The 25,590-nt window shown below is 43.8% G+C and overlaps 1 protein-coding gene across 2 annotated transcripts in view; it reads left to right on the forward strand.

Annotated features, from left to right (window-relative positions):
- The window catches only part of PRKCE (protein kinase C epsilon), a 541,930-nt gene that overhangs the window by 353,568 nt on the left and 162,772 nt on the right, over nt 1–25,590 (forward strand). For both annotated transcript variants that reach the window (XM_061432250.1, XM_061432251.1), the window contains exons 7-10: nt 11,279–11,421; nt 15,007–15,103; nt 17,738–17,937; nt 20,557–20,730. In XM_061432250.1, the coding sequence (XP_061288234.1) occupies nt 11,279–11,421; nt 15,007–15,103; nt 17,738–17,937; nt 20,557–20,730 (614 nt within the window). The remainder of the gene's footprint in view (nt 1–11,278; nt 11,422–15,006; nt 15,104–17,737; nt 17,938–20,556; nt 20,731–25,590) is intronic.

Below are 25,590 nucleotides of genomic sequence, written 5' to 3' on the forward strand. Positions count from 1 at the left end.
AAATAATACTGTAGTATCTTTGTATGGTGACAGATGGTAACTAGACTTATTGTGGTGCTCATTTTGTAATGTATAGAAATATTGAATCGTTATGTTTGTGCACCTGGAACCAGCATGGCATTGTAGGTCAGTTATGCTTCAATAAAACTGAAAAAAAAAAGGTGGAACATGGAGTTGGATTTAACAATGAGGAGATCACTAGTGCACTCAGCAGGAGCTGTCTTGGTAGGGATGCTCACCCAAGTGCAGAGGCTGGAGTGAAAACAGAAGGTGAAGTATTTTCAGGATATTTTATATAATCACAAAAAAGACAGTGGAAAAAGAGACCATTAGTGAGCCAGGAGAGATAGGGGATTGTTGATAGAACAGGGATGGAGAGATGGATACCCCTCCTCCTGGGGAAGGGCAAGACTCAAAGCCAGGCCTGGGTATGGATACATGTCCTGTGTCAGGGAAGGGAGTCTAGGAGGAGATGACTGGCAGAATGGTCATTTAAGTTCTGAATCTTTTGAGGGCACTGCAGTTAAAAATAAGTTCCTTTTTTAATTAAGTTTTTAAAGGAAACTCCTTACTGTTCTCCATAGTGGCTGTATTAATTTACATTCCTACCTACAGTGTAAGAGGATTCCCTGCTCTCCCACCCTCCCCAGCATTTATGTATAAAATAGATCACTAAGGAGAACTGCTTTATAGCACAGGGAACACTGCTTGAAACTCCGTGGTGACCTAAATGGGAAGGAAATCCAAAAAAGAGGGGGTATATGTGTACGGCTTCCGGTGGCTCAGACTGTGAAGAGTCTGCCTGCAATGCAGGAGACTCAGGTTCGATCCCTGGGTTGGGAAGATCCCCTGGAGAAGGGAATGGCCACCCACTCCGGTATTCTTGCCTGGGAAATCCCATGGACAGAGGAGCCTGGCGGGCTACAGTCCATGGGTTTGCAAAGAGTTGGACACAACTGAGTGACTAACACACGCGCGTATGTATGGCTAATTCACTTTGCTGCACAACGTTGCGAGCAGGGCATTGTAAAGCAACTATGCTCCAACAATAATTAAAAAAAAAAGGTCAGCAGATAAAAGACAACCCCAGACTGCAGCACTTCTAACATGAGAGCAGAAAAGTCTTTTTAATTACTCTGTTTCTGATGTTGATAATAAAGATTAGGTAGTGATGACATTAATTAGAGTGTTACCAGTGATGAAAGACAATAAATAGCACGCCATTTCATTTTATTAGCTAACCCTTGTTAATATCCCCAACTTTGATCAATACAGACATTGGCCAGGCTTCTGAGTTACGGGGTGGGGCAGCAGTGGGGAGTGAGTTCCCTTACTTCTGAAATAGGAGATCCTTTTCAGAGTTGAGGTGAGAAGTAAGGGGGGTGTGGAAGGCACAAGGAGGGTTGGAAATAGCTGTCGTAAGAAGTGAGGACGAACAGGACGGGAGGAAGCGCTGGTCGCTGACACATCTTAGGTTCTGTGTGAGCTTCCCAGATGTCGTTTCCCTTTCTAGAATTCCAGCACATGACCTGAAAGAAACAGGGCCTGTCCAAAATCCTTTTTGCCATTAAGTGACATGGAAACAAAAAGAAGAGAAAGAAAGCAGTGCAGCAGGAGTCTCGAATGCTTTCAGCAGAGGAGTGATGCGCTTTTGGAGAGTGGTGTAGTGCTTGCCAGGAAGCAGCGCGCCTGCTTTGGATGGGACTCCGATGAGACCATGTCTGGTTTTAAGTAACTCTATTAATTATTGATCTATCTAGGGAATCTAAATGAAGACACCATCATCTCATAAATATTGATAACTTAAAGAGGCAGCCCAGACACCCAGATGTGGCTGCCAGAGCTGTGGGTCCCTGGATGACCCCGGGAGAAGGCAGGGCCAGGGAACCGTGTGTTCAGCTCTGTTTTGGCAGGAAGCACCCTAAGCCTGCTCAAGTAAAGGATGGGGAGAATGAAGCTGCCTCAAGTGAGGATTCCTGGTCACTGGAGCCAGCGGGACATGAGAGGAACAGGCTACACAGAGATGAGAAGGTAGAGGCCATTCAGAACTTAGGGCCCCAACAGAGGCTTACAGATACTCCTGTCCTGTCCTCTGTTACCATGGCTTGGCCTTTTCCCTCTTGCTTCTTTTCTCCTTCTGCTGTGCTTTTCTCTCTCATTTTTTAGATTCACAGTAAAACTGAGCAGAAGATACAGAGATTTCCCGTATATAGCCTGCCCCCACATATACCCAGCCTCTCCCAGCATCAACATCTCCCCCACCAGAGAGATGCATTTGTTAAACAGTTGCTGAGCTTACACTGACATATCACAATCGCCCAATATCCATAATTTACATTAATTTCACTCTTGGTGTTGGGCACTCTGCGGGTTTTGACAGATGTATAATGACATGCATCTACCCTTACAGTATCCTACAGAGTGGTTTCACTGCCCCCCAACCCCCTGTGTTTTCTTCTCGCTTTTTATCCTTTTTCAACCTCAAGTCTTTTTGTCCCTGCAGGCCCCTTATCCTGTGGAGAGGGTGATGGCCAGAAGAGGCTGGGAGGGTCCTAGGCAGGGGCCCCTCTTATCTGGGTCTAAGTCTGGTTCCACTCCTTTGATTGCTAAGAAAAAGAAATCAAAAATTACTGACCTGCCTGGGGTCTCAGAGCAAGTCCCCAGGAAGCTGGAGTTAAACCCAGGCAGCTGGCTCCTGCACTGCCTCTGGTCTGTGATCCACACCCTCTCCTGTCTATGGAGACTCCATCAGGTCTTCACCTTTGTTGAATCAGGCTGGCTTGGCCTCCTGGGCTGGAGCCCCCATCCCCTGGTCATGGTGGGATACAAGCCACTTGACCTGCTGGTCTATGGCTTCAGCTTTGTTGCCCATCCCACTCCTGGGGATAAAATGTTTAGGTATTTTCAATGAAATGGGTTTTTCTCAAGCTTGCATCTATAGAGAAGGATCCATGAGATGGTCCTGGTCACTCTCCCTTCAGCCTGAAGTTGCCTGAGCCACACGGGTTCAAGGGTGGTGGATATACTCTTCCAGAGACTGTCCCTCTGTCAGCCAGGGAGAGAGAGCATTATTACCCCCTTTTACTGGCGGGGATGGAGACCAGTGCACACAGAGGGGTATGACCAGGGACCCGTGGGAACCCACCACCACCCTCAAGGCTGCCTCCTCCCTCCCGCAGCCCAGAGGGGCCAGACGCTTGGAGAGTGCTCACAGGCTGTGTTTGAGGAACTGAGCTCCTTTATCAGGGTAGAAAGACACCAGCACTAAGGCAGGATGTTTCATTGCTGTCTTTTTTCTTTTGGTCACCTAGCAGGGTCCTAGCTTCTCAACCAGGGATTGAACCTGTGCCTTTGGCAGTGAAAGTGCAGAGTCCTAACCACCGGACCACCAGGGGACTTCCTCCTGTCCTTTATCTTACGACTTAAGTGCTGGCACAGTTGCGCTGTACCTCTCTATAGACTCATTGAGGGTCTGTCTGAGCACCTCAGCCACTATTAGCCTGTGCAAAAATTAGCTTCAGATGTTCAAATACTAGCATCACTGAGGCATTTGCTCTTTTTGTTCTTCATTTTAAGTCTACTGCTTCCTTAACCTGACCTTCATCTGCACAGTGAATGCCTCCAGAGTCCTCTCACATGTGCTTTATTTCTCCATTGACTTATGGAGTCAGTTTCCCCAGAGGTAAAGACTCCCAATACCTTATGATTTTTGTTTCCTTCTCTAAAGAAGATGTGGGGTTCTCACCTGCCCTGGCCACCCGCCCCGCTCCCCACTTCTCTTCTGCCTGTGAGCTTACATGTCTCCAGCACAGCTGCCTTGACATCACCCAGCATCTGGGTCAGTTTAACAGAAAGCCAGACCTCTTTACACAATTCAGTCTGCCCTGCAGCACCTGCAGCAGCCCTGGCTTCCCTGTCCTCCTCTGGGGTGAGCCCCCTGCTCCTGCCTGTCCACCCTGACTGCAGCTCTGTGCCAAGGTAGGGAATGACGTACAGTTGGAAAAGGCCTGGCCTGGAAAGTCCTGAAGAGTCTCCTTCCTGGCTTCTTGACTCTCTCTGAGATCCTATCCTAATAGCAGCTGTGAGCCGAGGCTGCTTTTGTGGACTAAGAGGGAGAGAGTCACTCCCGTTCTTGCAGGTAATACAGAACAGGCCATCTATTTGGGGCAAACCCCCTAGGCAGAGAGCTGGAAGCAGTGAAGATCCCAGATTAGGAGTCTGGAGAACTGATCTGTGCTGGTTCTGCCACTGCTTGGGCTGGGTAGTTGCAGGGAGGCCCCCTGGCTAGGCGACCCTGGGCTTCCTTTTAACTCCAACTGCGTGCCCACCTTCTGAGAATCATAATGAAAGTGATGAAAAGTGGCATAGGAGCTACAAAGATAGGAAGCAGGGAAGGTTTTCTCTCTCCCTTCCCTTCCTTTCTTCCTTCCTTCCATTAAAAAAAATGGATATTAAAAAAAAAACAAAAACAGTAAAGTTATGAAAAAGGATTTTTATTCTCATCAGTTTTGAAAATATCAGCCCTTTACTATTATTTTTTAACAAACAGTTTCCTTGTCATCTCCAGATTTGCTGGAGAAGGAATGGGTTACCCACTCCAGTATTCTTGAGCTTCCCTTATGGCTCAGCTGGTAAAGAATCCGTCTGCAGTGCAGGAGACCTGGGTTCGATCCCTGGGTTGGGAAGATCCCCTGGAGAGGGGAAAGGCTCCCCACTCCAGTATTCTGGCCTGGAGAATTCCATGGACTGTATAGCCCATGGGGTCACAAAGAGCTGGACACAACTGAGTGACTTTCACTTTTCCTTGTCATATCTTCAACTTTTATTTGTATTTTTAGAGTTAAAAAAACACAAATAATACACAAATAATTCTATGAAAGATTCTAGCAAGACTTAAGTATATGTATAAAAATATTAAAGTCCGTTATATTCTCTTACCATGTCTGTTTCCAGCCCTAACCTCTGCTAACAATTTGTTGGGTCCTTTTAAGCCTTTTTGTGTACATCTGCTACTCCCATTCTTGTCTCCTGCCCAGGACTCTGTATGCATCAAGCACTCTCCCATCCCTGCCAACCTCCATGACACAAACACACAACTTCCTGCTCACAGTTGTGTGTGTTTTGCCCCTGAGCATGATGTGGCTGGCTGTAACCTGTTATGCTATCAAACCACTGCTCTGGCTCACCCACAAGGGCCATATGACTCTCATGTAGAGATTTCTGGAGGACACTTAGGCCTGCCCGTCTGCCTTTGTCACTGTTCTCTCTCAAGGTCTTCTGCCTGCTTTGGGAGGATTCCAAACAGCCTAACCCACCCCACTGCAACACCAGCTTTAATCTCAGCTATGGAAAGGGTGGAAACATGGGAGCCAGAATGCAGGTCAGCATGCCCCAGCCCCTGTCTGTCCTGAGGGCAGCACCACCTATAGTGCAGAGTAGGAGCTCAGCGAATGTGTGATGAGACACTGGGCAGAAGCAGAATCATAATCTTCCTTTTTGAAGAGGCCCAGCAGTGCAGCTCGGAGTAGGCAATGGCACCCCACTCCAGTACTCTTGCCTGCAAAATCCCATGGACGGAGGAGCCTGGTAGGCTGCAGTCCATGGGGTCGCTAAGAGTCGGACACAACTAAGCGACTTCACTTTCACTTTTCACTTTCGTACATTGGAGAAGAAAATAGCAACCCACTCCAGTGTTCTTGCCTGGAGAATCCCAGGGATGGGGGAGCCTGGTGGGCTGCCGTCTATGGGGTCGCACAGAGTCGGACACAACTGAAGTGACTTAGCAGCAGCAGCAGCAGTGCAGCTCATCCCGGTGAAGCGGTTGAAAAATGAACAATATGAAGCAGCCTAGATTGGGAATCCTCAGGGAACTGGCGCTGGGTGCTCACCAGTCCAGATGAGGGAGAGAAGGGGGTGATTCAACTGGTTTGTCTGCCTTGCATTACCGTAAATGAGCTTCACGTTTCTTTGGTTCTAACATTTACTTTCTCTTCCTGACCTGCGGCCTCCAGATGTTACTTCCAGCTTCCAGGAACCCGACTGTGGCTGCTTAAATTATGTTCTCTTCTCTCAGCCAGCTTTGCCCTCGTGTTTCCAGACTTTTCAAAGCTCTTTCGAAGTCGCTTTTTCATGTGGTTCATGTTAACTGACATGTCACTGGGTTTGTTTTTTTTTTAACCTTACATATTAAGACAACTACAAAATTCTCCCAAAGAAATAACAGAATTTTTTTAAATGAAAAATGAAGTCCCCAAAGATCTTTCTTGTTTTGCTGACCAGTCAACCTGAGCAAATTTGTTTCATTAGGATGGACAGGTCTGGTGTTACAACACCAGAGGGCGCCAGCGGCTAAATCACATAGATAAACGACCCGTGCTACGAAATCGTCTCTCTTCATGCGGTTGCTTCATTCTTGTCTATTCTGTCACCTCAAGAAGAGACAGAAGAGAACTTGTATGAGATGGGATGGGTGGACATGTGCAGATGAGCTGAGCTGAGTGTCAGAGGGTAGTTTTGCTAAGGGCAGTGGGACAGAGAATTCAGAGTGCTGTTGCCTGGAGTCTGGCATGGGTCTGAGGATTTTTGAGCATTTTTAGTAATAAATCAATGCATGCGGCACCATGGCCAGGCTGTGGTGGAGCTTTCTTTTTGTTTATATTGCATGAGAAAGCTCCCCTCCCATCAGCACACATGCTTCCCCACCCCCATATTCCTGCCTTTGGCTCTGAGGGCATCTTCAGCCACGTAATTCATGTGAGCTCTTCAAGCCTGGGTTGGAGATTAAGGAGAGTAGGGTCAGTGCTATCCCTCCTCCAGGTCAGTGGTCAGGTAGTCTAGAACCCTTAGGTGTGGTCATCCTGCCTGGTTTTATTTCAGAAGGTCTGTGTGTGTGTATGTGTGTTAATAGACTTTAGCTTTTGGAATAGTTTTAGGTTCAGAGCAAACTTGAAGAGCAAGTACAAAGATTTCTGGCATACCCTCCTACCCCCTCCCACAGACAGCCTTCCTCACTATCAGTATCCACACCAGAGTGATACATTTGTTAAATCAATGGACTTGCATTGACGCATCATTATCCCTCAGTTTACATTAGGGATCACTCTTCCTACTGGACATCCTGTGGGTTTGGACAAATGTACAACATGCTGTATCCATCCTTATAGTATTTATACACAGTAGTTTCACTGTCCTGAAAATCCTCTGTGCTTTGGCTACTTATTCTTCCCTGCCTCCCCTGCAGCCACTGACAACCCCTGATCCTTTTACAGCTCCACAGTTTTGCTTTTCTGTCGTGGAGGAGCATGTCATGTAGTAAGAGCTACATACAATGTATAGGTTTTTTTTTCAGGTTGGCTTCTTTCACTTAGTAATATGCAATTAAGGTTCTTTCATATCTTTTCATGGTTTAATAGCTAATGTACTTTTAGTACTGGCAAATATTCAGTTATATGCATGTACCACAATTTAGCTGTTCAGCTACTGAAGGACATCTTAGTTGCTCTGAAGTTTTCATAATTATGAATAAAGTTGTTGTACACATCCATGTGCTGGTTTTTGTGTAGACCTACATTTTAAACTCATTTGAGTAAATACCAGGAGTGTGATTTTAATGTCTTCTTAGAGAATTGTTCCCTTATTGTGCCCTTTGATATCTCTGATAACTTTCCTTGCTCTGAAGTCTACTCTATCAGAAATTAATGTAGCTATTCCTGCTTTCTTTTAATTAGCATTAGCATGGTGTATCTTTCTCCATACATTAATTTTAGTCTGTATGTATCTTACATATTTAAAGTGTGTTTATTCTAGATAATATGTACTGGGTTTCTTTTTTGATCCACCCTGACAATCTCTGTCTTCTACTTAATGTATTTAGACCACTGACATTTAAAGTGGTTTTCAATATATTTGGATTAATAACCATCTTTTTTTGTTATTGTTTTCCATTTGATGCCCTCGCTCTTTGTTTCTATTTTTGTATTTCACATTTTCCCACCTTTTGTGGTTTTAACTGAACAATTTATAAGATTCCATTTTTTCTCTTAGCATATCCATTCTTCTGTTGTTTTTTAAAACTTATTTTCATGGTTGCCCTAGAGTTTGCAATATACATTTACAACTAATCCAAGTCCACTTTCAAATAACGCTCTAATACTTCACAGATAGTGCAAGTATCGCATGTGGGCTAAGTTGCTTTAGTCGTGTCCAACTCTCTGCAACCCCATGGACTGTAGCCCACCAGGTTCCTCTGTCCATGGGATTCTCCAGGTAAGAGTAGTGGAGTGGGTTGCCATTTCCTCCTTCAGGGGATCTGCCTGACCCAGGGATCGAAACAGCATCTCTTATGCCTCCTGCATTGGCAGGCGGGTTCTTTACTACTAGTTCCACCTGGGCAGCCCCAGGTGCAAGTATTAATACCTTATAATAACAAAGAAATTCTTATTCTTCTGTCCTACTCCTCATATCATGGTTGTCATTCATTTCACTTATACGTAAGCATGTATTTTCTATACATATGATGTATATAAGCATAATAATCGAAAACATTGTTGCTGTTGTTATCTTGAAAAATTATCTGTTAGATCAAGTAAGAACTTAAAAAATAAAAGTTTGTATTTTACCATCCCTTATTCTTTCTCTGATGCTCTTCCTTTCTTTGTGTAGATCTGAGTTTCTGACGACTGAAGGATGCTATCAGCCATTTTCCTTCTTCCTGAAGAGCTTCTTTTAACACTTCTTGCAAGGCAGGTCTATTGGCTATAAAGTTCCTCAGTTTTTATTTGTCTGAGGATGTCTTTATTTCTCCTTCACTTTTGAAGGATAATTTCACAGGGAACAGAATTCTGCATCTTTTCCCCCTCTCAATACAGTAAGTCCCCTACATGTGGACCTTGAGGTCGCTAACTTTCAAAAATGTGAAGGAGTGTAGCCATGACCAGTCATGTAAGTTAGTCACATGCCTGGGTGCATTGCCACGTGTGTGCTTCCTCTGTAAGTGTTGTGCTTTGGTGTACTGTATAGAGTACAGCAGTGCAGTGACTGTATTTCAAGCCCAGGATGTCTAGGAGCAAGTGTAAAAGCAGTGTTAATGTGACTGTCACTGCTGAGAATCACCAGCTGTTGTACTTCACTACTATACTTTTCAAGGTTCTATAGCACTACAAGAGCACAAGGTACTGTGCTGTAAGAATAAAAATGTTTTATTTTTATATTTTTTATAAGCAAATATTATAAATCTATTACAGTACAGTGTTACATAGCCAGTTGTGTTAGTTGAGTACCTAGGCTAACTTTTTGGACTTTATTGGATTTATGAACATGGTTTTGGAAGACAGCTAGTTCATATGAAGGGGATTTATTATACTTTAAATATTTCACTCTACTCTCTTCGTGCTTATGTGGTTTCTGAGAAGTCAGATGTAGTGCTTGTCTTTGCTTCCCTTTGGGTAAGGTGTTATTTCCTTCTGACTTCTTTCAAGATTATTTTTCTTTATCTTTGATTTTCTGCAGCTTGTATATGATATGCCTAGATGTCGCTTGATATTGGTTTTGTTCTTTTTCATTTATCCTGTTTTTTCCTGTCATTTGTTGGTGTTCTCTAAGCTTCCTGGGTCTGTAGTTTGGTATCTGAATTTACTTTGAGGGCATTCTCAGTCATTTTTACTTCAAATATTTTTTTGTTCATTTTTCCCTTTTTTTTCCCTCCTGCTAATATTCCCATACACGTTATATCTTTTGCAGCTGTTCTGTATTTCTTAGATATTCTATATCTTTTTTTCCAGTATTTCTCCTTTTGTTTTTCTGTTTTAAAATTTTCTATTGACACATACCCTTAGCATATTAATCATAGTTGTTTTAAATTCTTGGCTTGGTTATTCCAGCAACCCTGCCATGTCTGAGTCTGGTTCTGCTTCTTGCCCTGTCTCTTCAAACTGTTTTTTGCCTTTTAATATGCCTCATATGTGTGTGTGAGAGAGAAGGATAGTCAGACATGACATGTAAGTAGCAGGAACAGCAGTAATAGGCCTTTAGTAACACGGTGCTAAGGTGTTGGGGGAGGGGAAGCATTCTGTAGTCCTGAGATGAGATCTCAGTCTTTCTGTGAACCTGTTTCTCTGAACTATGAGCTGTATACATGTTTCTCAGGGTTTCCCCCACCTTATATAGGACAAGATAACTAACACAGGTTGGAGTTGGGTATTTTCCTTCCCCTAGGTTGCTTAATATCTGATAAAGCTACAGTAGTATAATCTCTGATGAAATAGCTTCTTCTTAGAGCCAGCATTGTTAAGAACAGGGAGCTCTGCTGTATTTCAAAATTCCTTCCCTCTCTCCATGTGATCAGCGTGTGGGATTTCTTTCTCCAATATTCCCTGTGAGAGCATGGTCAAACGACTAGAGGTAGAACTCAAGAAAGTGGGGGGACCCTATGACGGGGTCAGCCTAGAGTCTTTGACAGATCGTCCACTCTGGGACCCCAGCGGCTCACCATTTAGTGGTGCTTGTCCTCTGGGCTGCTGCTTGGGAGTTTCTGTTCCACTAAGTCATGATTCATATCTGTCTCTCCCACAGGGCAGCAGTTTGCCCTGTGATGTTCCTTCTCTGTTAAATCTCAAGAAGACTTGTTGATTTTCTAGTTTGTTCAGCTTTTTACTCATTAGGACAGAGCAACAAGGTCCAAGCTCCTCACATACTGGACTGGAGACCAAAACAGTTTATGTTTTCACCTTGGATGTCCTGCACCAAGGTCAGCTTAAGTGATGCAGATGAAACAAAAAACAAAATTCAAGCATGGCCTTTGTTCCTTTGAATCCAGATTTTGGATTTGAAAGGGACCTTGGAGGTCACCTTATTCAGGCTCCTCATTTTTAGAGGTGAGCTTCTTTAGAGGCTGTCTACTGTGAGTATTCCTCTCTCGGGAACATTCCCACATTACAGCAGAGAAATATAGTGGACTGTATTCAGGGGGCCCATTCGGGTTCAGCATCCAGATGAACTTTCTTCAGAGAAACCAATTAAATTCTACGGTCAGTGTTCTGCTCCCTGAAAGGAAATTTCAGTGTGATTTTTATTTATCCATAGCCTGATTATCTCCGTGAGGTGGTTGATTTTAGATCTGTGTGAGGGGACGCTGGGTGATTTTTTTATTTTTCTTTTTTTGTCTTCCTGCATTTTCCAAATTCTAACAAATGAACGTGTGTTCCTTTTACAATCAGAGCACAATAAGGTAACATTTTAGGCCATGACCCTTTGGAAGCCTCTCCTCCGTGTCTCCTTACAGTCTGCAAGATGAACGTTCACCGGCGCTGTGAGACCAACGTGGCTCCCAACTGTGGCGTGGATGCCAGGGGTATCGCTAAAGTATTGGCTGACCTGGGTGTTACTCCAGACAAGATCACCAATAGTGGCCAGAGGAGGAAAAAGGTAAGTGGTTCTTGGGTGATGTTTCTGAAGCTCCGTGTGAGCCAGCATCTCCGTGCTGATTTCCTGAGAGTCCCTTGGAATATAGTTCTGAGACTGCTGGGTTGACACACTGGACTTGAAACAACATGTGCTTAAAAGAAAACAAAGAAGGAAAAGGCATGCAGGTAACACAGAAGTCTCCTTCAATTCCAGAGGTGAGGAAAAGCCAAGCAAGTCTCAAGTGTTGTGTTTCTTAGGGGTACATCACCTTCGAGGTGAGGATTCTGGAATTCCCTCCAGAAAATATTCAATTCTAGACAAGGAAGTAGCCTTATCTGCCTCCAAAACTGGCATGAGAGCAATGTTCACATTTGAACTTTGCCTCTGGTATCACTGTAATGAGGATAAATGGATGAAGAGCTGGAAATACATTCTTTTCTAGGGAGCAAGCCAAGAAGATTTGTGATAGTGCTGGCACTTGGCTGCCCGAGGAATATTGTTAATGTCCCACGACATGAAACATCTGGGCCTGTCTTTGGTGACCAAAGCCCTGTCTCTATCTGTGTGACATTCCGAATGTCAGTAGGAAAAGATCCGTTTGCTAAAATGTTATTGTGGTGAGTCAGGGCCCACAGATGTAAACAGAGCTAAAGATATCTCTAGCATTTTGTTTGAAGGCTTGTCCTAGCCTTGGCTCCTAGCCTAAAAAATGTAAGAGGGCTCTGAAAGAGTAAGTTAATGAAAAAATGGGAACCATGTTAACTGGGCAAGAAATCCTGGTAGGGTGGTATGGGCAAGTGGCTCTCATTGCCCAGTGCATGCATACATACATACATACATATATATATATATATATTTTTTTTTTTTTTTTTACTAAAAAACAAGCCTGACAATGGGTGCCTCGACAGTATTAGCTCCTAAATGTTGTCCCTAAATTTTCCCTTGAAATACTTTCTGAAGGGCTTTGTGTTTCCCTTCTTGTTCTAGAAGCTGCCCATACCTTTTCCCTGCTGCCTCTCAGAGGAGGCTTTTCCCTTGAATGGGAAGGTTTGGGTTGTTTCCATCTTCTTAAGCATTTTCTTCCTTACTTTTTGAATAAACAAAGCTATTTTGTAAGGTTTAGAGGAAAAAACACCCTCTCCTCCTGACTAACGTGAGATTTTGTGCTTCTGGTGGCTCTTCTCAGCTCTTGACAGTCCCACTGGTGGAAGCAGGACCCAGGACATTGAAGCTACAAGCAGAATGTCAGCACCCTTAATGCTGAGGCCTTGCCCAGAAGGCAGGTTAGACAAACACCTGTGATGACAGTGCTGAACACACGTGTGTGTAGGATCTACAGAGAGTCCTGTTCAGCAGACACGACTGTGCCTTGCCTGAAGTAAACTGGTTTTAGCAAAGGCAGAGGAACCAGAGATCAAATTACCAACATCCACTGGATCATTGAAAAAGCAAGAGAGTTCCAGAAAAACATCTATTTCTGCTTGATTGACTATGCCAAAGCCTTTGACTGTGTGGATCGCAATAAACTGTGGAAAATTCTGAAAGAGAAGGGAATACCAGACCACTTGACCTGCCTCTTGAGAAACCTGTATGCAGGTCAGGAAGCAACAGTTCGAACTCGACATGGAACAACAGACTGGTTCCAAATAGGAAAAGGAGTGCGTCAAGGCTGTATACTGTCACCCTGCTTATTTAACTTATATGCAGAGTATATCATGAGAAATGCTGGGCTGGAGGAAGCACAAGCTGGAATCAAGATTGCTGGGAGAAACATCAATAACCTCAGATATGCAGATGACACCACCCTTATGGCAGAAAGTGAAGAGGAACTAAAAAGCCTCTTGATGAAAGTGAAAGAGGAGAGTGAAAAAGTTGGCTTAAAGCTCAACATTCAGCAAACTAAGATCATGGCATCCAGTCCCATCACTTTATGGCAAACAGATGGGGAAACAGTGGAAACAGTGTTAGACTTTATTTTGGGGGGCTCCAAAATCACTGCAGATGGTGACTGCAGCCATGAAATTAAAAGACGCTTACTCCTTGGAAGGAAAGTTATGACCAACCTAGACAGCATATTAAAAAGCAGAGACATTACTTTGTCAACAAAGGTTCGTCTAGTCAAGGCTATGGTTTTTCCAGTAGTCATGTATGGATGTGAGAGTTGGACTATAAAGAAAGCTGAGCGCCGAAGAATTGATGCTTTTGAACTGTGGTGTTGGAGAAGACTCTTGAGAGTCCCTTGGACTGCAAAGGAGATCCAACCAGTCCATCCTAAAGGAGAACACCTAAAGTCCTGGGTGTTCATTGGAAGGATTGATGTTGAAGCTGAAACTCCAATACTCTGGCCACCTGATGCAAAGAGCTGACTCATGTGAAAGGACCCTGATGCTGGGAAAGACTGGGGGCAGGAGGAGAAAGGGACGACAGAGGATGAGATGGTTGGATGGCATCATTGACTCAATGGACATGGGTTTGGGTGGACTCCAGGAGTTGGTGATGGACAGGGAGGCCTGGCGTGCTGCAATTCATGGGGTCGCAAAGAGTCGGACACGACCGAGCGACTGAACTGAGAAGTAAACTGAGTTGGAATCTTTTCTGTCATGGAACGTTTCAGAGAAAACTCAACACCTGCCCCCTCCCCTGTATTTATATGGCCTGTAATGAGAGTAACCAGGCATTGTCTATCTGTCTTGCATTTGGGAGATCCTGGTGCTAAGAAACCAACATGGAGAAAATAAGGAAGGAGCAGAGTCAGAGACTAAGAGACTTCAGTCCTGACAGTTTTATTGCTGTGTTGCTTCTCATGCAAAAGCTGGAAAAAGTCAAGCAAACCAAGTAGTACCTTTAGTTAGTACGAGAGGATGGGAGACAAGTGCCCTTGGCCAGAAGCTGAGGGAGCTTCTACTTGGGAGCATCAGGCTTTCTGGAGCCTGAGTTACCTTCATAGTGCCCCTTGCAAGCAGCCGATCATCCAGAAATGACGTGTGTGCACAGTGGGTAGATCAAGAGTAAAGGGGAACAGAGTGCTTGTGATCTCTTGAGTGCAAACTTCTGCCCTTAATGGGAACTTAGTATGAATATACCAGCATCTATGCCAAGAAATAGACTTCATGGAGGATGTCCTGCTAAAAATTTCCTGATTGCCGACAAATATCGATACATCTGAGAATGCTGGTTGAGCTTCTGTTGTGTGCATCACTCTGTGAGATCCCCAGGGGCAATACAAATACCAGATAGGCTCTTAACCTTCAGAGAACCTACAGTCTACCTGAGCAGAGATCCCAAGTTAAATAAAGCTGAACACGGTAGGGAATAAATACCAAGCAGCTGTCAAGTTTGCTCTGGATGAGATAACTATCATTGCTTGGGTAGGCAAGAGAAGTTTCATGGAAGGGGTAAGGTTGAGCTGACGTCACTTGTTTGCTTTCCTTTCATTGACAAAGGAAACCTTGAGTCTCTTGCTTTCAGATGATCAATTCAGCAAGAGCTACTGTGCACCAGGGTCTGCTACCGCCCCTGGCGTCGCATCCTGATGCTTTTGACTTTAGGGAAACTCCCCATCTCCTTTCTGACCCCTTTCTCCCCTCGTTCTCTCCCATTCTCTAGCTCATTGCTGGTGCTGAGTCCCCGCAGCCTGCTTCTGGAAGCTCACCGTCTGAGGAAGATCGATCCAAGTCGGCCCCCACCTCCCCCTGTGACCAGGGTGAGGCCCTCAGATTTGCTTCTTTACCTCTGAGCTGTGTCCTTGGAAGGGCCAAGGAGTCCAAGGCTTGAGAGTGTGGCACTGAATGGCTCCGCCACCCTGGCATCACTCCCAGGCAGGGTAGAAGTGAGAGAGATGGGGAGCTGCGGTTCTTTTTCTCTCGCCTATCTTCCAGCTTCCACGTGCAGGAGAGGCAGAGAGCGCAGCCCTTCTCTCACCACCCTGCCCAGCTCTGCTCCCAGCCCCCTCAGCACCGCTCAGTTGAGTTGAATCTGACTTCCTTCCTCCCTGAACTTCACCATCATACCCAAAAGTTGAAATCAGGGCAGGAGTCTGGAGATGGGTGGGTGGGGATAGGAAGGTGAAGCTGGCAGAGCCTGTGAGAAGCCAGCTCCACACCTGACTCCCCTCTAGAGCTCAGCTCAGGATGTCTCCTTCTCCATCAAAATATGCTGGAAGTTATCAAAGGTTTCTGAATTCTGCAAGTATCCAAGGATGCCAAGACTGAGGAGGGATGTATACACTTTAGACCTTCCCCTCTGGTAACCAGAACCAGATCTCACTGGGAAGGGATGTTTGTATCTGCAGAACAGGGATAATCATTAACAAGTGAGAACAATAGCGCCTTGATGTTCTATAGCCCCTTTTGTCTTCCTTATCCTCATTCTACACTCAAGCCAACTCTCTGTCTACGCTCCCTTACTGTCCCCAGGTTACAGGGTGAGAAGTGTATGGCAGAGAGTTAAAAAGTTTTGTCCAAAGGTCAGGAACTAAGTCAGTGGTAAGGGTGAGACGTCACCCCTTATGGCCTAGGGACCCCATTCTCAGAAGCCTTGCCATAGAACCCTCTGTGGAGGTCATCACTGCAACCCAGCCCTTCTTCCCCAGAAGTAAATAAAACAACCGCAGGGGGTATGCCAGTCCTGAGGTCACAAAATTATTGATCTGAGTCCCTCTTTATGCTTCTCTGATTAACTTTCTGCACCTTTATACTCTGCTTCCTTTCAAAAGAGGTTTGAGCCCTTCGTAAATGATCCAGTGGTTCCCCTGGGCCTCCAAACAAGCAGTTGCTGTCCCTGTCCAATGTGGGCATTTTCAGGTTTTGCTTTTTTAAGGCTGAGAGCTCCTTTGAGAGCTTCAAGGGGACAGAGTCATATGATAAAAAAAAAACCAGGCAAGCATGAGGCAACTGGATTTGTAGGCCTGGTTCCTGCCCAGCCTGCTGTCCCACCTCGGCAGGACACCATGCCCCTCAGGACCTCTCTGTCCCCCGTCCGTGAAGGTACAGTATTTCCCAGCCGTATTGTGAGGACAAATAGATGTGAAAACCTTCTTAGCAAGACAGTGCATTATCACCGAACTGAAATAAGGCACAATTCCTCTTCTCTCTGTTGTAAGAACACATAGAAAGATATTTTCTTCAAGTTTTAATATCCCCAGCATCCAAGTTCTGTCTTCCAAAATTTGTTTAATAACTTGCTTGCAAGTTATGAGCAGAAGCTGTATGCTGAGAGCAAAAGTTATACTTAGTTAAGAGTAAGTGATAGAAAACCGCGGCGCTGGCACGGACGTATCTGTAGACTTGGAAGCTGTCCTCACCTCTCCCTTGCACTCTGTCCCGGCACATCTCAAAGAAGTCAAGCCTGCAGATCGTGGAGCCTTCACAGGTCTCAGTCCTTCTGTAAAGGAGCCAAAGTTGTCTTTATGTCAAGCAGCCGCGGATCAATCCTGCTTGATTCTGATTCCCAAAGGTTAATAGTTCGTGTTTCCCTCCTGTGATCCCAGTTATTCACAAGCATCTTTTAAAATTGGATTACCCTCGAGATGTCCACTTCTCCACAAAGGAGCGTATGTCTTGGTGAATGTATAGCTGACAACAAAGTTTTCTCAAATAGAAAAGGTCAAAGGGTCACCCAGCATTATCATCCCCAGGTTAATTCAGGTCACATACTCTGCAGCAGCACAAGGCTGTGTCATAGTTATGAAACTGCTGAGGAATTCCTGCCCTATCTGAGATAAATTTGCAACATGTCACCCTTGGGACATAATTCTTTTGTTAATGATAAGCCCACTGCTCATTCAGTTAAATAACTTTATGGAAGATGGGTATTTAGAATAAACCCAGCAATAAAGCCAAGTAAAGTCCCTTAGAAGGTAAAGGCTTCTTAGTCCCGGTTATTGAAATAATTACCTCACAGTAATTACTGTGACAGCGGTTTTCCATTAGCCATTGTTTTAATTTTCAAAGGAAACTTGAAGGATCCCTATTGCCTTTGGGAGGCCAGAATTCTTGCACTACACCTAGAACAATGCAACAGGCTACCAGCTGAAGGGGGCTTACAGAGAGGTGGCCCCGTCCCAGAATAAAAGGCAGACCTGAAGGAGAGGATTGGCGGGGACCGTGTTGTTCTCGTTGTGTTCCTAGGCCTTGCTGTACGTTAATTAGGTGCCAGTGAAAGTGTGCAGAGCAAATGAAGGAACTTACAGGAATGCGTCGCTGCGTCTGTTGCTGTGAAGAACCAGAGGGAGGGTTGAGAGTCATGGTGCAGGGGGGAACATTCTGAATATCAGATCCTAACAGGAAGGGCTTGTGAGGTGCGCACTAATGCAATATCTTGTCACTCTTGGTCCTAGAAATAAAAGAACTTGAAAACAACATCCGGAAGGCCTTGTCATTTGACAATCGAGGGGAGGAGCACAGGGCGGCATCATCCACCGATGGTCAGCTGGCAAGCCTGGGTGAAAATGGTGAAGTCCGGCAAGGCCAGGCCAAGCGCTTGGGCCTGGATGAGTTCAACTTCATCAAGGTGTTGGGCAAAGGCAGCTTCGGCAAGGTCTGTGGCACGCAGGGGCAGAACTGCTGGTCTGATCCAAAATTAAGTGATGAACATTTCAGCCTGGTCTGGTTATGTTTTCCTTCCTGGTTGAGTGACAATGGCCTGAGGCCAAGCAGACAGGAGCCAGGGTTCTGCTGCTCACGGGCTACAGGACTACAGGATAGTCATTCCATCTCTCTGGGATTCAGTTTTTCTCATTTGTCCAATAGGAACAGGAACCAAGGGAGAGAGCAAGTGAGAAAGCACTCTGAGCAGTTTAAATTGCTTTATGTGTGCTTGGCCTCCCATTATCAATAATAGTCATGAGAGCTTTCTTCCTTTCAGAGATCCATCTGAAATTCTGTTTTTTTAATTCATTACAAAAATTTTGGAAATTAATTCTAGCATCTCTGCCCTGAGTGAACTTGAGGCCCAAAGGAAATCTTAGAGTGTATTACTTTGTAAATTAAATGTTATTTTAAGTGACTTTTCTGGCACTGACTAAATGTCTTTTTTATCCTCCGCCTGTGGCGAGAGAATGGGCACAGTCATCTCAGGTCTTTGATCAGGGGCCACTGCCCTCGGAGCCCTTCCCCTCTCCTGCTCCCCTGAGCCCAACACAGTGATCTGGGGCATGGGTGCAGTGTGCCCATTAAAGCCTTCATGGTGACCAGCCAGCATTCTGAAGGTGGAATGAGATGGATGAAATAACTCCAGTTTATTTTTTATTTTATTTTTTTTAATTTTATTTTATTTTTAAACTTTACCTAATTGTATTAGTTTTGCCAAATGGGAACCTAGGAAACTGGTTAACATTTCAGCTTAGACCCATGATTATTCCCTGCTTATCACAAAGCCATGCCTGGGATCAATGGGAGTCACCTTTCTAGGATCTCCTAGAGCAAGGTGGCCATGCTCTGGAGCCAGGTACCTTGCTCTGGGAGCTCCTGGGGATCCCATGCCCTCATGCATCCTGGACTTTTGCAGGCTAAGCTATAGACCTGCTCCACTTCTCTCCAAAGGAAGTGGCTTTCTGGAGCCCCCAGAGGATGAGACCTGGTTCCCAGCCATCTTACCTGCCACATTTCATCCTGAGACTGTGGGTGGCCTTGACTTAATAGCAAAAGTCATGGGTGGGATTGACTCTAATAGCAAAGGCTGAAGCAATCAAATTCTTCAGAGACTGGTTATGTAAGAAACAGACCCCAGTCCTCTGATGAGGCATAACTCTGGAATGTAAGCAGGACCTGGTTTAATTCTGAGCAAGATTCAAGGGGAAAGAAACAGATTCAGAGGCTCCAGGTTTCCACAGGATGTAAGCAGGATGCGAACCTCAATGACTTGGGAGCATTTGGGTTGCTTCTTCAGAAAAATTGCTGCCAAAGTTTGAGCCAGTTTTAAAGACTTTGTATTTTATGTCGGTGACAAATGTCTTCAGGGTAACATCCTGAATGCCCTCATTAAGCTTCTGAGTTACTGCTCTTTAGCTCTGATGACTGAAATACTGTATTTACAAGTTATTTAATGGGAGAAAATCTTGTCACATTTGTAGGGAAATGAGTGCAAAAATATCAAATGATAGGAAAACTTTAAGAAAATAGAGCTGTTAATTCACTCGCTGGAGAAGGAATCACATTCCCAGCTTTAAAGCTGTAGAAGAAATCATAAAGGTAAACAAGGACAGATTCAACTACAAAAAGATAGAGGACCTTGTTCAATAGAAAAAATAACAGAAAATCATATGGCAGGCTTAGAAAAACCTTTGCAGAAATTAACAGTAACTTTATATACCAAGCTCATAAGGATTCCTAAAGAATATAGTAGTATACAACAGTGGATAACTGGACAGAGGGCAATAATTTGCACAAAAAGAAATACAGTTAGAAAACAAACATTTTTAGTTTCATTACAAGTTAAAACGGCATTGAGGAAACATTTCACACTCATTACATAAACAAGGGTTTTTATGTGAAAGCACCAACATTAGTGAATATACGTGAAACTAAAGCCCTTCTACATTACTAGTGGCAGATTATATAGTATAGCCTTTTTGAAAGTCAGGAAATGTACACATCTAACCCTATAATTTACTTTGAAGATTTTCTATAGACTTTTCTATAGCCTTAAGGCTATGATCTAAAAGAAAGAAAAGTTATATGTATAAAGCACCTGAAGCAATTTATTTATATAATACTTAATAATTGGATAAAACTACTTTGAAGTACATGGTTAAATAAACTGTTATACTTGAGTATCAGCAACTATGATATGATGGAGACTATACAGAAAAATGCTTATGAAATAACGTTCAGTTAAAAAAATCTATGCTATACTGGCTGCACTCATTGCAAGTATGACAAATTATATGAACATATGAAATAATTATTAATATGTTTATATAATTTGTTTAACAAATGTGCATTGAACTTTTCTTTGCCTGGACACAGTGCTAGAGATTAAAAATAAATAAATTATAGAAGCTGTATTGGGATGGATAGTCTTTACATTTTAAATACTACAATACTGTTTAAAGTTAAAGATAAAATGAGTTAGTTTTTAAAGCATTTGGTATTGACTTGGGTTTCTTTAAATCTCCTATATATATAGACTTATAGGGGTGGTTTTGGTTAATTACAGGTCATGTTGGCGGAGCTCAAAGGCAAAGATGAAGTCTATGCTGTGAAGGTCCTAAAGAAGGATGTCATCCTTCAGGATGATGATGTAGACTGCACGATGACAGAGAAGCGGATTTTGGCTCTGGCTCGAAAACATCCGTACCTAACCCAACTCTATTGCTGCTTCCAGACCAAGGTATGTTTAAGAGGAAGCTGGTGGACTGCCATCTGAGGGTTGTGCTGGAGGATACTCTAGTATTTTGACTGTCAGATAAAATTTTAAAAATCAATCATAGATCCCCTACATTCTTTTCTCAAAGACCTTGTAAAATGGAATGGATTTTACCCTTGAAAAGATTGGGGAATATTTGAACAGCATTCTCCTTTTTAAGAGTAAGGGATTTTCCACTCAAGGCTGTACTTGTGAAGGAATGAGAGGGTGATAGAAGTCTTTATGAATGTAGCTGGACAAAGAAAGTCAAATGAATGACCCTGGTGTTTGCTCCTTAGAGAAAACAGCAGGCATGGTTTATCCTTGCTCTGCTCCTAACTTTTTGTCACTTGGCAAATCACTTAAGTTTGTTGTTGCCCTCAGATCAAATGAAAATAGAATAAAGGCTACCTGAACTGTGTCTAATCTGTGCACCATCATCTGAGGTGAAGGATGTGAACAAGCACTAAAAGTGCCTTATGGGAAATTCTCTGGTGGTCCAGGGGTTAGGGCTTGGCTCTTTCACCACCGTGGCCAGGGGTTCAGTCCCTGCTCAGGGAATTAAGATCCTGCAAGCCACGTGGAATGGTCAAAAAAAAAAAAAAAAATCCATCATGAATCACAAATTTAAGGTAGCATTTTAAAATTACCATGGAGGTGTCTAGAGACCAGAAGGTGGCAGTAAAGACATGAAAATAATCTGTAAGCACATTATGGAGTCAGTCATGAGGTCAGCTTTCCTCTTTTCTCCACCTGAGAATAATTCGGAATTAATGAGAAACTTATCCTGTATTTCTTTATCTTCCACGGTGCCTATCAAGGGCCTCACACATAGTAGCTGGTTACTCTCAGAGATGGAGGGGTGGGAGATTTTTTTTTAATTCTCTCCTCTACTCTTCTTTTTGCACCAATGTGAAAATCAGATTTCAGAGAAGTAAGTCTTTGACCCACAGACACTTGGTATTGGCAGTTGAGCTACCATCTCATCTCTGGGACTTCCAGTTTAGTGGGGACTGCTCTGATACCATGTTGTGTTACCCCATCTTCCCCTACCCATAGCAGCTGCGCCTTATCTCTTGCTATCTGAGCTGGTTTCCTAGCAGGAAACCAGCTTGCTTTCTTTGGACATATTGCCAAGAGGTCCGACATCCCGAGAGAGGTCCAGTCTAGCTGTAGGGACCTGTACGTGGTAGACCTGGGGAGCCTCAGCGGAGGCTCTGCTTCCTTGCAGTGTTGGTGAATGAGGGGTGGGATTGATGTCTTTAGGGGCAGCAGTTTTCTTCTCTGTGCATTTAGAATATCAAGGCTAGGGTCCTCATTATGTGACTGCTCTTGAAGCAGAAAACGGTATCTAATGATACCATGGGTTTCCTTTGTGGCAGAACAGTGACCAGATGACATGGAAATTGGTGTCTGAGTGGCCAGAGGGTAAGGTTGGGAGAGAAGGGGCTTTTCTCTGTAGTTCAGAGATTTTTCTTAGGCCAATGTCAGGTGCCACAGTTACGGGAGCAATTCCCAAACCATGCAGTTGACCATGGCGCAACTCACTTAACATGACAGATAGTATGTTCATCTAATTTTTCTAAAGCAAATCATAGTTTAATCTTACTGAAGGACCTTAGCTTACTAGTGAAAAAAATCTGAGGAGGAATCATTGAATAAGCTCCCAGCTTAACAGTTAGAAAATGTGGCTTTTCCTATGGCAACCAGTCATCATGATTTTAAAGAATAACTGATGTTCACCTGACTCTGAGGTAGGTTCTGGGTGTGGAGTTATCAGCAAAAAGGAAGGTGATTGTCAAGTGGAGGACTTTACTCAACAAAGCATGAGGGGGTTATACTACCTTCCACAGCAAACAGCCTTGAGTAGTTACATTCTGGGTGGAGGTGTTCAAGCCAGGAGAACTCAGAGGAGGGGGTGATCCTTAGAGTCCAGAGGTGAGGAAGGAGTTGGATCCAGGCCCTGCAGTGGGGAGGGCGGGAGCAGGACTTGGGTGGGAACAGAACTGACTTCAGTGGCCATAGTACAGCACAGCTTTAGTTTCGCTTTTCCTGAAAAGAAAGGAGGGTGTTTCTGAGCCTTCGTAAACTTGTTTTTGACTAAGTCTCAAACACATGATTAAGGAACACAAGACCTGTTTACAATCCTATTAAGATTTCTTTCATTCTTGCTTAATTATGACACAGAGAGCAGAAATAGTGTTAAGTCGGGTTTAATTATTTTTAGGTGAGCCTTTATTGTTTGGTATGTAGAAGAAACAGCCCCTACGAAAGCATTCCTTTGAGAAGCTCCTGAGAGACTGCACATGGCTTCAGGCCATGCGCTACACAGATTGCCTGACAGGACTTGGAAGTGTGTAGGGTCCCAGGTCTGGTGACCAATGGCAACGATTGTGTAAACCCTCTGGCGCCAATTGTGACGTCAGGTCTGGTTACCACAGCCCACTAAATGACCAAGTTATGCTTAAAGACTGTTGTGGCCTCTTCTGTGCCAAGCCCACCTGTCCTTGACTCCTGTGCTCTGATCATTCTCCATGGGATCTAGAAGGAAAAAAGCAAATGACATGGCTCCAGTGCTTGTGAGAAAAGGCAGAAAGCCCTCAAGCCAGTAACTTCAGTTTCAATCAAAGTCAATCAACTCACACCAGTATGTTTGACTGGAATTCTCCCTATGCTCTTTGAGATGCTAGAATCACCTGAAACAGCTGGAAAAATCTACAAAACTGTATTTAATTGTGTAGCAAACATATAGTATGAAAAGGAGGTAAAAAGACTTCCTACTCCAGTTGAGATAGAGTAGCCTCATTTCTCTCAGGCCCTCCCTCTTACAACTAAAAAAAAAACAAAATTCCTGGGCATAATTCTTACTTTATAAAGGCATTATGCTCTTCAAGATTAACATCAGTTCAGTTCAGTCGCTCAGTCATGTCCGACTCTTTGCAACCCCATGGACTGCAGCATGCCAGGCTTCCCTGGCCATCACCAACTCCTGAAGCCTGCTCAAACTCATGTCCATTGAGTCAGTGATGTCATCCAACCATCTTATCCTCTGTTATCCCCTACTCCTCCTGCCTTCAGTCTTTCCCAGCATCAGGGTCTTTTCAAATGAATCAGTTCTTCACATCAGGTGGCCAAAGTATTGGAGCTTCAGCTTCAGCATCAGTCCTTCCAATGAATATTCAGGACTGATTTCCTTTAGAATGGACTGGTTTGATTTCCTTGCAGTCCAAGGGACTCTCCAGGGTCTTCTCTAACACTACAGTTCAAAAGTATCAATTCTTCAGTGCTCAGCTTTCTTTATGGTCCAACTCTCACATCTATACATGACTAATGGAAAAACCATAGCTTTGAGTAGATGGACATTTGTCAGCAAAGTAATGTCTCTGCTTTTTAATATGCTGTCTAGGTATGCCATAGCTTTTCTTCCAAGGAGCAAGTGTCTTTTAATTTCATGGCTGCAGTCACCACCTGCAGAGATTTTGGAGCCCAAGAAAATAAAATCTGTCACTGTTTCCATTGTTTCCCCATCTATTTCCCATGAAGTGATGGGACCGGATGCCATGATCTTAGTTTTCTGAATGTTGAGTTTTAAGCCAGCTTTTTCACTCTTTAACTTTCATTAAGAGGTTCTTTAATTCCTCTTTGCTTTCTGTCATAAGGGTGGTGTCATCTGCATATCTGAGGTTATTGATATTTCTCCCGACAATCTTGATTCCAGCTTGTGCTTCATCCAGCCTGACATTTCACATGATGTACTCTGCATAGAAGTTAAATAAGTAGGGTGACAATATACAGTCTTGACGTACTCCTTTCCCAATTTGGAACCAGTCCATTGTTCCATGTCTGGTTCTAACTGTTGCTTCTTGACTTGCATACAGATTTCTCAGGAGGCAGGTAAGGTGGTTTGGTATTCCCATCTCTTGAAGAATTTTCCACAGTTTGTTGTGATCCACACAGTCAAAGATTTTGGCATAGTCAATAAAGCAGAAGTAGATGTTTTTCTGGAACTCTCTTGCTTTTTCTATGATTCAACAGATGTTGGCAATTTGTTCTCTGGCTCCTCTGCCTTTTCTAAAACCACCTTGAATATCTGGAAGTTCTTGGTTCATGTACTGTTGAAACCTCGCTCGGAGAATTTTGAGCATTACTTTGCTAGCATGTGAGATGAATGCAATTGTGCAGTAGTTTGAGCATTTTTTGGCATTTTCTTTCTTTGGGATCAGAATGAAAACTGACCTTTTCCAGTCCTGTGGCCACTGCTGAGTTTTCCAAATTTGCTGGCATATTGAGTGCAGCACTTTCACAGCATCACTTTTTAGAATTTGAAATAGCTCAGGTGGAATTCCATCACCTCCACTAGCTTTGTTCGTAGTGATGCTTCCTAAAGCCACTTGACTTCAGACTCCAGGACGTCTGTCTCTAGGTGAGTGATCACAGCATCCTTGTTATCTGGGCCATTAAGATCTTTTTTGTATAGTTCTTCTGTGTATTCTTGCCACGTCTTCTTAATATCTTCTGCTTCTGTTAGGTCCATATGTTTTCTGTCCTTTATTGTGCCCATCTGTGCATGAAATGTTCTCTTGGTATCTCTAATTTTCTTGAAGAGATCTCTGGTCTTCCCCATTCTATTGTTTTCCTCTGTCTCTCTGCATTGATCACTGAGGAAGGCTTTCTTATCTCTCATTGTTGTTCTTTGGAATTCTGCTTTCAAGTGGGTATATCTTCCCTTTTCTCCTTTGCCTTTAGCTTCTCTTCTTTTCTCAGCTATTTGTAAGGCCTCCTCACACAACCATTTTGCCTTTTTGCATTTCTTTGATATAGCTGTAAAGAATTATAAGCATTGTA

This window comes from Bos javanicus, chromosome 11, assembly GCF_032452875.1.
Source record: "Bos javanicus breed banteng chromosome 11, ARS-OSU_banteng_1.0, whole genome shotgun sequence".
Lineage (NCBI taxonomy): Eukaryota > Metazoa > Chordata > Mammalia > Artiodactyla > Bovidae > Bos > Bos javanicus.